This window comes from Camarhynchus parvulus, chromosome 18 (assembly GCF_901933205.1).
Source record: "Camarhynchus parvulus chromosome 18, STF_HiC, whole genome shotgun sequence".
Classification (NCBI taxonomy): Eukaryota; Metazoa; Chordata; class Aves; order Passeriformes; family Thraupidae; genus Camarhynchus; species Camarhynchus parvulus.
Window position 1 is genome coordinate 7,718,605 of NC_044588.1, and position 15,772 is coordinate 7,734,376.

Below are 15,772 nucleotides of genomic sequence, written 5' to 3' on the forward strand. Positions count from 1 at the left end.
CCTTGCCCTGTAGCTTAAGAATGGGCCAGATTTAGGAGATTTGTAAGCTCAGCATGGCCTATGATGAACTCCCTGTGTAGGGAAGGAATTGCTCAGCTCTCACCCCAGAGCAGTGGGTGCCATTGCTGGCTCACAGCCTTTCCACCCCTCAGCACAAAAACCAAACTGGAGAGCTTTTCATCATCCTCCCATAGCCCCAGACCCCTCTGTGACAGCCCCTCCACAGAGCATGAGGCAGAGCAGAGGCTGTGAGGTGGAGAATGGACCAGCTGCAGGGGGGATCCCCCAGGCTGTGCCCTGCTTGCTGGCAGGCAGTGGCATCTGGGGATTTGGGGGATCTGAAGGGGGATCTGGGGGATCTGGGTGCCCAAGTGCTGCTCCTGCAGTGGGATCTGACAGATCTGGGTGCCCAAGTGCTGCTCCTGCAGGGGGATCTGGAGGATTTGGGTGCCCAGGTGCTGCTCCTGCAGTGGGATCTGAGTGCCCAGGTGGTGCTCCTGCAGTGGGATCTGGGGGATCTGGGTGCCCAGGTGCTGCTCCTGCAGTGGGATCTGGGGGATCTGAGTGCCCAGGTGCTGCTCCTGCAGTGGGATCTGGGGGATCTGGGTGCCCAGGTGCTGCTCCTGCAGTGGGATCTGGGGGATCTGAGTGCCCAAGTGCTGCTCCTGCAATGGGATCTGGAGGATCTGAGTGCCCAGGTGCTGCTCCTGCAATGGGATCTGAGTGCCCAGGTGCTGCTCCTGCAGTGGGATCTGGAGGATTTAGGTGCCCAGGTGCTGCTCCTGCAATGGGATCTGGAGGATTTGGGTGCCCAGGTGCTGCTCCTGCAATGGGATCTGGAGGATTTGGGTGCCCAGGTGCTGCTCCTGCAGGGGGATCTGGAGGATTTGGGTGCTCAGGTGCTGCTCCTGCAGTGGGAGAGCTGTGGCAGTGAGACCCCCAGGTTTCCATCACTTCTTGCAGCAGGGCAGATGATGAATCCTACACCCATCATCACCCTCCCAGCTATGCCCCAGGGGGATTTGTACCCTCTCCTTTTTCTCCTCACCAGCCTGGCTGGCAGCTGCCTGCTCCAGGGGGCTGGTGAATTGTTTGTTTGCTAGGAAGGGCTGGGAAATAAGCAGGAGCAGCAGGGAATGTGGGCTCAGACTGTTGGAATCCCCTTGCCTGTGTGACTGTGGTACAGCACTTGGTCTGGCTGTGTGGGAATTTGGAGTGAAATGGTGCAAATAATTTGGCACCCGTGGGAGCTGTGAAGGGAAGTGATGGAGGATCCTCACTCAGATATTTTACAGCCTGTTGGGGCACTCTGTGGCCTTGGCAGGGTGGTGTGTGTGACTGGAGAAGGCTTTGCTGTCTCTGGTTCCTGTCCATAATGTGGTGTTGTGTGTAAATTGCCTGGGTTGAAGGCAGGATTGTCTAATTCCTGGGACACTGGACCAGGACTAGGAGAGCAGAGAACCATTTCTGGGTGAGCAACAGATTGGTTTTATTCATGGACAGTTTCTGACCTCCCTGAGCTCACCTATTCCATAAAGATCCATCTCTTCCTCAGGGAAAGTGCCAAGCTCTGCACAGTATTGTGAGCTGTCACAGAGAAGTTTCTGTGCAGAGAAAGTGGGGTACAGCTGACCCAGGAGCTGGGCACCTTTAACCTGCCTGCACAGCCCAGGAGGAAACCCAGGCATTCCCAGAGCAGGGACTGCCCCATTTGGTGCTGAGGGTCCCTCAGGGGATGATTTCTGCAGATAACTGGGTGCAGTGTACGTACCCAGAGACTGAGGAGCTAAATCCATGTCCACAGGCAGAACCAGCACTGACTGAGGGTGGTGCCATGGGGCACAGGAGGGTTACAACCCCCCTGGCAGCAAGGTTTGCCTTCAGCCACCAGCTTCCCCCTGGGTTCAGAGAGCAGCACACACACAGACTTTACCACATACTGAAGGCAGAGGAGCAGCACACACACAGAATTCACCACACACTGAAGGCTACATTTTTCCCTCACAGCAAGAATCTATCTTTGGTGTCCAAAGAAGTGCTGGAATTTGGCAGGAGATCATTGTCCCATAGGAAGCCTTCACTAAACATTTGCTCTGAATGTGAAACATGGCTTGTACAGAGGACATGGAAAAGTCACAAGCAATGGCATCTCAGGGAGCCCCATGCTTTGGGGACTGCTCTGGGAGGGATTATTTTTCAGCTCCATCCCACATCCCAGGAAAGCTGTGTTGTGGACACGAGCTGTTGGCAGAGCAGGTTGCTCCCAAGGACAAAAATGCTGTTCTTGCCTTTCTTTTCCTTCCAAGCCCAGCTCAGTCCAGGCAGCTGAGGAGAAGCAGCCTGGGGCTGTGCTGGTGGGTAGGCAAGTGTGTGTGTGTTGGGACTGAGGTGTCTGTAGTCGTGGCAGGCTGTACTGAGCTTCCAACAGGACAGCAGGGAACTGAGCTTTGTGTTTTCTTGAAGACAAGTTTGCAAACCAAAGGTGTAGAATATGACCCTAACTCAAAGTACAGGCATGGTTCCCAGGGTGATGGGATGAGCTGAATCGTTCTCAAGGCTGGTGCAGCAGCAGCAGGGATCAGTGCCAGACCCGTGTGCCACACACAAACCCTGCACACTTTGTCCCTGTGCAATCCTGCCCCTGTCCCTGACTCTCTCTCTCTCTCTCTCAGTTTTACAGCTCCGGCTCCAGCAGAGAAGGACCCGTGAGCAGCTGGCAGACCAAGGCATCATGCCACGTGAGTACCTCCTCTGCCTCTTCATCCTGGCTCACAGGGCTGTGCTCATCCTGGGCACTGCTGGGGCACTGTGTGGCACCAGCTGCCTGCTCAGACCCACAGCTCAGAGCTTCCATAGGCTGCAGAAATGTGATGATCCCTGGTGCTGTGCATTTATCACACAGACTGCAATGGCCCTGCTCAAGCTGGAGTCAGGAGAGATGCTTGCCTTACACCATCCAAAGTTTCAGCTGCAGAGCTCCCTGTCCCAGAGGTCACTTAGCAGGACAAGCAAATCCAGCTCCAGCAGAGGAGTCACAGAGCTGTTCACAAGGCAAGGGCAGAGAATCTCCAAGGCAAGGGCAGACAATCTCCTGTGCTCCTGTAAAGGCCAGGAGCCTCTGTGACAGGACAAGGGAGAGGATGAGTGGGCTCATTGCAGGCAGCTCTGGGCCCCAGTGCACACATCAACCCCTGGAGGAGTGGGACATCCCCAGATGTGTGCCCAGGCAGGACCCCACAGGGCAGAGCAGTCACTGCACACCTGAGGCCATGGGGGCTGCTTGCTGCAGAGTGACAGATGTGTTCCCCCTCTGCCCCCACCCAGCCCTGCTCACCTGGCGTTCCAGCTGAAGGACAAACCCCAGGACAGAGTTATCATGAAATCATTCTGCACCAGAAAGTCAGAGCCCAAAAAGTCAGTGAATGAAAACCATCCCCTTCTGCACCTGCAGGTGCACCATGAAAGCTGTAGCACCACTGGAGAAAGGATGTTGGGAGCTCAGCCCTGCTCAGTGGAACACTCCATGCTGACCTAGCTCAGGCTCCATGTGCAAATCTGTGCTTACCTGGGACCCAGGTAGAGGATTATCCTTTGTGTCTCATCAAGGACCCCTTGGGTTCACTGCTGAGATCACCATTTCCCAGAGGCTGTGTCACTTCTGTCTCTCCTGGTTGCCCCTGCAGACTGTGATGCAGCTCCTGCCTAAGCAGCAGAACATCACCTCTCTAAGAGCATGGCCCTGGCACTGCTTGCTGCACCCTGTCCCTCCCCTGTCCCTCCTGGAGGATTGTCCTGAACCACAGACACCTTCTCAGGACATTCTGGTCAGCACCAAGCATTAGGAAAACTTGAGCAGGATGACCAAAAAATATCAATGATTTTAAGACTGATAAATGCCTACTCTCCATTTTTCACCTGCTTCTTTCTTTAAGCATTCAGATTTTATGCTGCCTGCCACGAAAGGGCAGGAACTTTGATCACAAGACTCCAGGAGCTGAAGCTTTAGACAAAATGCTGTGATATTTGTTAGAGCAATGCAAGAACATGGGGCAGCAGTGCCCCCTGAGAGGTTTGTACACCTGGGGCTGCTCTGTGAGGCTGTGCTGTCACACGTGGCACCCCACACCTCCAACCTGACACATTGCAAAGTGTTCAGCCAAATCTATTTGATGGCAACTGAAGGTATTTTCCTCTTACTTACAGCTTCTTTGCACTCCCAGCTTCTAGGCTGACATTTTGCAGTCTGGTTTCTGTCCAGGGAGACCATTTTGGGAAACTTGAGCACGGTTCACTCACTGAAAGTAATAGAAGAAAAGGCACTTATGCCATTATAAAAACAAACATGCAGAATTTAACTGCTGAATTTGACATCAAGAGGAAGTGTCAGATGTTAGCATTTCGTACATGGGAGCCCCAGCCAGTTTCCCCACAGCTTGGGCATGTGCAGACATTCCTTAGGAAAAACAAGTCTTTGTTAACTGTATCTTCCCATGCCATGTTGGTTCTGAGGACCAGCAGGTGAGTCCCCCTGGCTGTGATGGACTGCAGAAATACCTGAAGGCCCTGCTGCTGTACACAGCCACCCCCTCCCCCTCACTGAAGCCTTGAAACAGCTGTCCCCAGGTGATCAGCACCACACACAGCACCTCTGCCCTGTGCCCCCAGCCCTCAACCATGTCATGCTGAAATACCATCCCCTGACATGTTCTCAGACCTGGCATTGCTAGCAATGTCTTTATTTGCTCTGCAGACTGATATAAGCTGCAGCACTCCCCTAATTTGTCCAAAAACCTTGGAAAATGACTAAACTCTGCAGCACTTTCCTGTTGAATAGCCCAGCACTTGGTCAGTGCCTGTAGCGCACTGCCAGCATCACAACCTCACATCACCAGGGCTGGGGAACTCCTCTCTCTTGCTAACTCCATTTTCTCATGTGCACTGTTTAATTCTGCTTCTGGTTAAACCAGCTGTCACCAGGGCTGGTGGCTGCTCACTGGAGCGTGGCACAGCAACACCAGCTTGTCTGTCTGTCTGCTTTCCAACTGGCAGGAGCAGGAATGTGCCTTCTGTGGCTTTCTGTCACTCACTGGCTGTTCCAGGGGTTGCCTGGGTGTTGACTACCAAAAGTCAATTCAGAGGGCTCCCAAAGCTTTCCTGTTTCTCCCCACTCTTCTTTCCATTTTCCCCTAGACTGATGGAGGATAACAAGGCCTGCATGAAAATAATTTCTGTCTTTATTGGATCCCATTCAGAAGATGAAAAGAGAATTTCTACTGCCAGACAAAGAATTGCAGCAGACTGTTTCTGTGGGTCAGGACACCTTCCCCTTCCTTGTCCCAATGGGAACAGTTAGTTTTGTCTGCTTACACAGACACAAAAGAATTCTTGTAGGATGTGAGAAGTATTAACCCCTTCACCATGCAAATTCTGCCTCAGTTTCTACTCCACCACAGTCAAAAGGGAAATGTGGAAGGTTCTCCATGACTGCAGTACAGGCTGCTCCATGGGACTGGTGCTCACTGGTCCCACAGCCACCAGGGATTATTTTTGGGAGCACCACTGGGTTAATCCTCCTTGAATTCAGGAGATGCTGAGGACGTAGTGTGCTGCTTGCCATGGGAGGTCCCAGGTGACACAGCTGCTTCTGAGCAGGGGACAGGACAAATGTCAGCCGTGGTCAGTGACAGAAGAGGGATAAAGGAGCCCCTGGCAGTGCCTCACTGGAGGCTGCACCACAGAGCCCAGGAGCTGAGGCAGGTTTTAATGCTGACCTCAAGCCTCAGTCACCTGCAGGTTTTACTTTCAGCTGAGATCCTTCCCAGGTGTTTGCCCTTCCCAGATCTGTCTTCTGGAGCCGTGGTGCCCTCCACGCCCTGCAGGGAACATGACAGGGAAAGGATTTCTCTGCTCTCTGACTGTGTTTCAAAGCCTGCACCCCTCCCTGCCCACGTGCCTCCTGCTCTCCCCATGCTCTCCATCCCCCCTGCTCTCTTGCCACGGACTGGCTGAGAGCATGGGATTTCCCAGAGCTTTCCTGAGTTATTTTTAGTCAGCATAATAAAGAGAACAGCTAGTTTGTGTTGCTATTTTTATGGCACTCATTAAAATGCTGTTGCTGAATATCCTGGTAGCCGCTTGCTTCCGCTCCTGTGCTGACTGCTCCTCTCTCTTTCCTGTTGCAGCACTGAAAAGCCCATCTGCATTCCATGAACAGCGAAAAAGTCTGGAGAGAGCCAAGGTAACGCCTGCAGAGGGACGTTCCCACAGAGGGAACGCACCCAGGGGCTTGCTTTGCATGAGTCACGGGGTTTGAGAGCACCCTGCACCACTGTCCCCTCCTCTGGCACCCTCCACGCTGGCCCAGTGGCCAAGGATGAGGGCAGGGCACTGCTCTGCTTCCAGAAATGCTGCCAGGCTCACAAGTGTTCTGGAACACCCTTCTCTGAGCAGGGATGGTTTTAAAAAAGGGCAAATGGGGCATCTGTGTGCTGAGCTGTGGGGTTTTACCAAAGGGTCCAGCAGGGCAGGGTTCAGCATTGCTTTGTCAGCCCTTGCAGTAAATGTCCGACCAGTGGAGCTGCTGCTTCCCCCCAGGTCACATCCACAGCCTGCTCCTCCTGTGCTGGCTGCTCTGCACCCCTGGCAGCCAGCTCAGAGCAGGGAACAGGGTCAGACAGCATGCAGGGGCCACCTCAGCCTGTCCCCAGGGAACTCACACTTGTCACCAGGCAGGAGCTCTGGCTTGCAGCTTGGCCATTAGGACACAACATCCAAGGCAGTAGCCATTTCCAGAAAACTTTGAAACTCTGTGATCTGATCACTTTTTGGGAAATCACATTGGTTTTCCAATCACCAGCAATGCAGCCCTGCTCAAGCTGGAGGGAAGATCCCAGAAAGGGAAGCAATTCATCATGCAGGTTTTGCTTGAACACAGGAATTTGTTCCATCAATCTGCAAAATGTGCTTGCAGTCACATAGGAAAGGACCTTTGCAAGGAAGAATGATTGTGAAACACAGGGAAGTGCTCTTCTGAACTTAAACACACTCCAAATCACTTGCCCCAAGTCTCCCGTGGTAATAAATGGCAAGCATAAGAAATACAGCATGACTCTGAAAGATTAGCATGCTTAAAAAATTTCAAGCAATCCAAAGTATCCTTGAAGTGTCATATATTTTACAGTTAAAGTATACATTTGTGTCTCTTTGTCTTGCTCTTCAAAAGCTTTCACTGGCTAGTTGCCTGGGGAAAGGGGAAGGATGGTCTAGTCTATCCCAAACCATGGGCATGTTTAGAAAGTGCTAATGAAGACACTGAGCTCAGCCCATAATAAACATTATTCCCTTGCAAAGCTGCCCTGCATAGACCTGGGAAAGGGAAGATCAGCAGCTGTTTCCAGACAGTCACTCCAAGACATTTGTTGTTTAGCTGATATTGTGCAAACAGAAAGCAGATAACTGTTCATGTGTTGTGAAAGCTCCTCTGCTTCAGCTGATGTTAAAAAAGCTCACATCTGAAGGGTTCATCATTTGCACCCCAGAGACACAAATGCAGCTCATTAACAGCCAGGGTCCAAAGGAACTGAAGCCACAGCAGGAACACAGCTGTGGGACAGCAGCTGGAGCTGAGCCCAAGTCAGGACCTGATCTAAGGATTAGGTGGAAATGCATGATGTGAGTTTAAATCTGCACTCAGGTGCAGACACCAGCTTGCTCTGACCTGGCACAGGAACCAGGCAAACCCACATGGTCCAAGTACAGGATTGTGTTGGTGGAAATAAGCTGTGAAAAATATGGGGGAGGGGAAAGGCTTTGTAAAGACTTTAGTAAATAAAATGTCTATTATTTGTTTAAACATGTCACTGGCTATGTTAGAGGCTGGCAGCAGGCCAGCACAGCAGACTTTGATGTCCTGTAATAGATTCCTGGGGTGGAGGACAGAGAGCAGGCTGGCTTTCCTGGGGCTGTCTGGCTCAGCACAGAGAGGCTGCAGGGTGGCTGCCCCAGAGCAGAACAGCCCCACTGGGCAGGTCACAGAATCACAGAACTCACAGAAACACTGGGTTGGGAGAGACCTCAAAGATCATCGAGTCCAACCCAGCCCCAACCCCTCAACTAAACCCTGGCACCCAGTGCCACATCCAGGCTTTGTTAAACACACCCAGGGATGGGGACTCCACCACCTCCCCGGGCAGCCATTCCAGAACTTTATCACCTTTCTGTAAAACACTTTTCCCCTGATATCCAACCTGTATTTCCCTTGGCACAGCTTGAGGCTGTGTGCTCTGGTTGTGTCAGTGCTGCCTGGAGAAAGAGCCCAGCCGCAGCTGAGCACAGGCACCTTTCAGGAGCTGCAGAGTGACAAGGTCCTGACTAATGAGCACTGACAGACACCCACTGCCATGAGCTGCTCTGGTGCTCTCTGAGCTGTGCAGTGAGCCCTTGGCCCCTGGTTCCCAGCCCAAGCTGTTCTGCTGAGGTTTGAGCACACTACTGTGTGTGTATTCAGAGCTGGGTCTCTTTTTTCCTGCAGCACTTTTAAAAGCTGTTTTACATCCTGTGCCCCAATAGCCATCTCAGCTCTGGGCTGACCCACCTCCCCTCCCCTCAGCCCCCTCACTGATCTCATTTCTGACCCAGGGCTGATGTCTGTGGCTGCTGCCCAGGCCCTTCCATGGGCCCTTTCAGCTGCAGGGCACAGAGCAGGGCTGAGCTGACACCCTGTGCTCTGGGTTTGGGGTTGTGGGTCAGCTCTGGATTCTCCAGAGCCTTTTATACTTTCCCAATGCATGGAGGAACTAATTTCTGCCCAAGGCTCTGTCCAGTGACCACTGCAGGAGCATCTCTGGTGCATTAAATCTTCATCCACTGCAGTGCCCAATCTGCTGGTTTAGCTGTGACTAACTGTGACCTGACCACAGCCCTTCCCAAATGTCCTCCTTGAATCTGTAGCACCATGAATTTCAGATCATCAGCTGTGCCAAACCCTGGTGTAGTGTAATCAGTTAGCCTTGAATGATTCAGAATAGGGAGTATGTCTTCTATCATTCAAGGCATTAACTAATATATTGACTAGCAGGAAAAATTGCTTTGTAACAGGATTTGATTTATTCTTGTTTAGACTCTGAGCCATTTCCAATTCCTCTGGTGATCCAAAGCTATGCTCCTTTTTTATATTAGTCTTATCCAGACCAAATTTCTCTGGCTTGCATGTGAGAAAGCCATAGGAGATAATGTCAAAACATGCTTTGAGTCAAGCTGCATGATATTCATTGTTTATTCCTGTACCAGAAAACTGTCATTTCTCCATAGAAGGAATTTTGGTTGGTGTGATGTGATTTGTTCTTGATAAATTCATCCTGGCTGTTGCTCACCTCCATGCTATCTTCAAAATTCATTTATATATATTGTTTGATTGCTTGGTCTGATATCTTGCTGTCTGCTTTATAATTTCCTGGTTTCTTCTTCCCATCTCCTTTAAAGCCAGCAATTACTCTCCTTTGCCCAGTTTCCTGGAGAACCATAGATAGCTGCTATTTCTCCAGCCTTGTGCGTCTCCAAATTGTTTGGGAACACTTAACTCCTCTGAGTACTCTCTAACCTGTTCTCCAACATGACAAGTGGGGTTTCTTCTCTTTTCTTGCTGAAGGTTCTTGGCTGAGCCACCTGTTTGATAAAGAGCCGTTTGTCTTTTTGGTTTTTAAAAGGTATTAAATCCTGTAGCCATCTCAGCAGTATGCTGAGAATTATCTCTCCTGTTTATGGAACACAGACAACACTTTCCATTGCCTGATCCTGGCTGCAGAATCCTTACAAGATCTTTTCCTTATGATCCTGTACATTTTGTACTGTGGATTTCCAATTTTGCTCCAGTTGCTTGTATTATTCTTTTATATTTATCCTTAAGATTTTAATGTCTTTGAACTATGTACAATTTCTGTGCTATTTCTTCTTGCAGCTCAGCTTAGCTGAGAGCTTGTCTAATTTGAGCTCTAGCTTTTCTTCACCAGGGGATAAGATTATATTTGTATTTTTGATGTCATCTGCCCTCAAGGCCGACTTTCTTGGCCCTTATGGATGGTGTATCTGTAGCTCTGTGTGCCTCTCTGTTCCCAAATCCATGAGGGAGTTGGCACAAGGCGACTGCAAAGCAGATTTTCCCAACCCCATATCACAGCTTGGGTGGGGAACCACAGAGCACAGGGGCTGCAGGGCTGCAGGAATGTCAAGCCTCATGGCTGACCTGGGTTCAGAGTCTGAGTGGCTCCATGACTTGTTCTGCCTGATGTCTCACCCTGGAGTGCTGGGCTTCCCACAGAAGCCACTGCTGCCAGGGCATTCTGAGCATCTCAGAGGTGATGTGGTGGGCAGGCCACCACTCCCAGGGAATAGTGTCACCCTTCCTATGAGCTCTCATAACACTGCAGGCATCAGAAGCCCAGTAGTGATGGCAAAGGGCACAGAGTGGGTGCAGTGAACACTCGGCAGCTACATGCACATTGTTCCCTCTCTGAAGAACCTCTGCCCAAGAACAAGACAGTGTTTCAGGGATGAGAAATGCCATTTAGGAGCTCACTCAACCCAGCTTGTAATAAATCCAAAAGGAGGTGGGATGGCCCAGGGGCAGGTGCTCTCAGTACCTTAATGCTGCTCTAGGCGGGTAACTTTGCATTTGTGTTCTGCAGACTGAAGATTATCTCAAGCACAAGATCAGAAGCAGGCCTGAGCGCTCAGACCTGGTCAATATGCACATTCTGCAAGGTAAGAGCTTCTCCCACATACTCCTTGTGTCCCCTGCCCTGGGACTTGTGTTCCTCCTGCCCTTCTTGTGTTCCTTCAGGAATCTCATTGCCATTAGTTTGTTCCAGCTGCTCATGGGGGGCAGACTCAAATGGGACACGTTGTATGAAATTGTGTCCAGAGCTGGTGTTAGGAAGCAGGACACACTTTTATTCCCTGACAGACACAGTCCCAAGGCCACCCAGTCTTTCCCCCATCTCTGGCAGTGTAAGATGCTCTAGGGAACAGCTGTGAGAGAGAACTCTGTTACACACCAGCGCCAATGTCTGATCATGAAGAGCAAATCCAGGGAATTTGTTGTCCAGGGCACTGAAATTTCTATAGCAGATTGTTGTAGCACCTTCCCAAGGCTGGACATCTTTTGTGCTGCTGTAATTCTGGATATTCTGTGTGACAGCCCGTGCAGTCAGTGACCCAGGCAGAGCAGTATGAAAAGCCCTGCTATCAGTCTGAGAGCCACAGCAGCTCTCTCCTCTCCTCTCCCATCCTGGTGTTCCCTCTCAGGCAGAGAGCTGGCAGGGCTGGATCCCATCACAGACAGCAGAACACCACAGTGTCCCTCATTATCTCCAGAGATAACAAGATCCTTAGAGACGAGAGGATGTGCAGCCTCCCTCCCTCCTTGAGTCCTGTCACTTGCCTGGAAGAAGCAGATCACTCTCTGGCAGCTGTGAATGCTGCCCTCTGCTCTCAGCATGGATGCAATCTGTATTTCTTTTTCTCTCTGGCAGGCAGGAGGGCTGAGCCTGGGTCCAGTGCTGGATCAGGGTTGCTGCCTTGCTTTTCCCCTGGGTTTCCATCCCAAAAATAAGCTAGCACCATTGCTTGGTGAAGAGATGGAGAGTGCCCTTCCCTTAGGTTAAATAATGGAGCTGGGGGGCTGTTACCAGATGTGGAGGCAGCTGCAGGCCCTGGGCTTGGGCAGGGACAGAGGGACAGAGACTGCAGAGAGCAGGGAGTGCCTGGCTGTGCACTCAGCAAGATGCCGCCCCACACCCCCTTACCTGCAGCCTCTGCTCACACCTCTGTCCATCCTGCTCTGCATTTCAGAGCTGTCTGGCCATATCCATTTTGTGGATTTGACTTACAAATCCATTTTGTTCACAACTGGAGCTAGAGGTGATTGGAACTGGCCAGGTGACACAGTTTGCATCATCCAAGTGCCAACAGTGCCTTCTGTTACAATTCACCTCAAGGAGCTCATTTGTGTTCACTGGTCTGTATAATCTGAATGGCCCTAGAGCAGCTCTCCTGACCTCCTGTAGAGAATTTCCATGGTGCCAAGCCCTGTAGCTCATGTTCCCTACAATATCTCTTCCAGAGAGTGTCCAGGCTTTGAAGAAAGAACAACCTCAATGCAGCTGCTCTTACTTTAGACCCTCCAGGGTTTAGAAATGATCTGGTTCAGAATCCTACTCCCTCACTACTCATGCCTGGTCCAAGAGAGGAGCCAGATAGCTTTGTTCAGGAAATCTTTCTGTTTAAATTGATATTCTTCTGTCACCCTTTAACAACTGGGGGTTTCTCAGCTGGCTTTGGTAGGGCTGCAGTTTCCAGATCTACCTGCCTCTGCTCTGCTCCTCCCTGGCTCTTTTTCTCCCTGAAGGCCTGGAGCACTGTAATTATGTCACCTCCAAAAGTCCACAGCCCAAGACAGCAGTTTTAATTCCAGTGTAAGGCATTTACTCCAGGAGTCAAGCACTGCCAATGGTTCTATTCTGCAGCTGTTTCCCATCTGCACTAACCCAAAAGGGGCCAATGTGCTCCTGGCAGGGAGGAGCTGGGGACCCTTTGGCCCTTGTTAGGGCCAGCTTGCTGATGAAGTTTCCATCACAGGTCACTCCTGGGCCTTGCAGAGGATGGTCCAGCTGCAGGCTGGGTTTGCAAGCCCAGGATGGTAGAGAGACGCTCTTGTTTGGGAATGGAGAAGCTGGGCCTGAGGCTCAGAGATGTCCCAGATCAGCCCTACCCAGTGTGGCAGAGCAGATCCTGCTGTGCTGAGCCACGCTCAGGTACCACAGCCCCAGAGGCTGTGCTGAGGGGCACCACAAGGTCAGCTGGCTGCTGGTCTGTGCCAAAGCCCTCTGCTCATGGAGAAATCTACTGCTAGCTGGGAATCCTGAGTGCTGTGCCCACAGGAGCCCCTGGTCCTGACACCTCTGTTTGGCCTTTCAGATTCAGCTGCAGAGGGGTCCATCCAGTCCACTCAAATGAAGCTGAAAAGAGCCCGGCTGGCAGATGACCTCAACGAGAAGATCGCACTCAGGCCGGGTCCTTTGGAGCTGGTGGAGAAGAATATTATTCCCGTGGACTCAGCTGTGAAAGAGGCCATAAAAGGTACTGACAGTGAACGTGAGTGATGTGTGTGTGCATGGAGTGGGGCAGGGGCTGCCACAGTGACTGCAGGAAGTGGCCAGCCTGGATGTAAAAGCTGCTTTTATTGCTTAAATTGAATTATTTTCATAGTAACCATCCCAGTCCAGCACAGCCTGTGAGCACAGAGCTCTCATCTTAGAGCAGTGACACCAACATGCACCAGTGCTCAGCCACATTCCCCCAGAAAGAAGCTCCCTTCTTACACCCCTTCCCTCCCCAAGGCCTTGAGCACAGAAGTGATGCTGTTGGGGAGAGGACACTCCTTCCTTCAGCATGGGAGAGAACCTGAGTGCACAGGGGTTTGGTGGTGAGACCAGCCCAGATTCTCCCAGATTCTCGTGCCTTGCCAAGCTCTCACATCCCAATAAATGGGGGTGGCGTGGCCCCAGTTCAGGAAGGCTGAGGGTTCTCTTTTATTTTTTACCACTGGGGCTGGTGGTATGCAGGACCCAGCAGAGCAGGATGCTGCACCCCTGGGGTGTGGAGCATCCTTGGGGTGCTAAATTGCTGGAGGATATAAACAGGGCACACTCCTACCAAGCAGACCCAGCACTTCTCTTATTCCTAACCTTGGTTTTCCTCCATCACCTCCTCCCACCAGAGGAGGGAGGAAGAATCATCCACAATTACTTCCCCCACGCTGCTGCAGGGAAGCTGCTGTGGGAGCCAACACAGAGCAGAAAGGTGACTCAGATTTCAGCCAGGGCTCAGTGCCAGGACAGGGAGATCCAAAAGCAGAGAAAGGAGCAGGAAAGCCAGCAGGGTCCTGCAGTGACAGGGCAGCAACCCTTATTTTTGAAGTCTGGGGCTGTCTCCACATGTCCAAAGTGGTGCTCAGGTCTCTAATGAGGCACTGAGAGCTGCTCTGTTCTGTTGCTCACAGTTCCTCAATTAATGGGATCATTTCCATTGGCATAATCCCATTTGAAGGGTCTGTTCTGGAGCTCAGAGCAGGCTGGGGACAATGGCAGGGTTTTGGGGAAGAAAGGGTCTTGGAGTGACAAGAGAGATGCCAAAAATGAGAGTTGAAACAGGAAGCACTTTGATTTTTATTTCACCTCAGACACCATATTAAATGACATGAAATACTCCAGGCTCAGGTACTGCTCTGTCCTGCCCCACAACTATTCCTGCTCTTGGTTTGGGGCTGTGAAATGCAGGCTGTGTATGTACAGCAGCTTCTCCAGCCTGGCCCTGGAGCTGCTCCATTCCCAGCGTGTTGCAGCTCTCCTCTTTGAAGGTGAAATGTTCCAGGACTCTGCCTGAAGAGGAATTTTTAAGGAGAGTTCAAGTAAAATCTCCCCGGCCACTTACTAAAGGAGAGTACAGTGGAAAAAAAAAAGGTTCAAAAAATCCCCCCCTTTATAAACATTTGAGGCAGCGTGAGCATGACTTTATCCCCTGGAGATGAGGTTTGGAGACTGGGGAAATGAGCTTGAGTCTTGAATAGAGCATCTCTCCAGCTGCCTTGTCAGGAGCTGGTGGTAAACAGAGATTTATGGGACCAAACTGTTAAAAACAAAAAATCTGGCTTAAAAATGATTTGTTTAGTTTTAAATTTCTCCCTTTCACAATGCTGTTCTATCACATTGCTGGGGAAAAACGTGTCCTTGTAAGCCAGTTCCATCCCATTTAGGGTCAAACATGCAGCTCATTAGGGTCCAGCATGAAGTTGCTTGGTACCATAGGGTGCCATGAGTAGAAGGTAGTGTAGAAACCATCCCTCAGGTTTCTGCAGAAGGAAGCCCCAAGTTGAAGGATCCTCAAGCTCATTTGTGGAGTCAGAGGCACCTTGTGGTACTCACAATTTGGGTAAAGGGCTGAACACATAGCGGGGATGAGTACTGGCGCTTCTGAACGTTAAGCCTTTTGTTTTTGCAATACCAGAAAGATGACAGGGTTTAAAATCATTTTACTTTAACCTTGGAATCTCAACTGTTTATACAGTGGAAAGTTCAGCTGACGTGTTCCTCTAATCACCTCCGGCAGGGTGAGCAGAAAGTGCCAGACCCCAACGAAAGCCCAAACGTCCCAGTGACAGGAGGCCGCCAGTGCCCTGCATAGCTGAGCAGTGATACAAGGAACTGTTTTTACCAGGTCCTTGTCATCACTTTGTCCAATGCGCTCCAGAGGACAATACCCAGTGCATTAGAAACAGCCTGGAGCAAACACCATCCTGCCTGAGATTACAGCAGGGACACGGGACCGAGAAACAATACGCCCAGGCCGGGCTGGGTGAGAGCAGGACAGATAAGGGAAGCATTCCCCATTGGCACAGCCCTGTGGTATCAAGCAGCAGGATGCAGCACATTCCTGTCATGCTCTGGGCTGTCGCTGTGTCCTGAAGGTCCCTTGTGCTCCCAGCTTTGGCACCACTTCCCAACACACGCTCCCCAGCACAGCAGGAGCCCTGCAGATCCACAAGTCCCCCTTGCTTGGAGTAATTTGTCCCAAGAGGGGATGTCCATGCTGGCCTGCAGCTCCCATGCAGCCCAGGTGGCCCATGCAATGCTGCAGCTCCTCAGGGACCTGTTTTGGTGCTGGAGAGGATGGAGAGGATGGAGAGGACACAGACCCTCCTTCCAGGGACAGCAAGTTG

The 15,772-nt window shown here is 51.2% G+C and overlaps 1 protein-coding gene across 1 annotated transcript in view; it reads left to right on the forward strand.

The window, feature by feature from the left end:
* MYOCD (myocardin) overlaps nucleotides 1-15,772 on the forward strand; it is a 34,549-nt gene that overhangs the window by 6,861 nt on the left and 11,916 nt on the right. The window contains exons 2-5 of the mRNA XM_030962029.1: nucleotides 2,673-2,738; nucleotides 6,183-6,238; nucleotides 10,683-10,758; nucleotides 12,973-13,134. Coding sequence (XP_030817889.1) covers nucleotides 2,673-2,738; nucleotides 6,183-6,238; nucleotides 10,683-10,758; nucleotides 12,973-13,134 — 360 coding nt within the window. The remainder of the gene's footprint in view (nucleotides 1-2,672; nucleotides 2,739-6,182; nucleotides 6,239-10,682; nucleotides 10,759-12,972; nucleotides 13,135-15,772) is intronic.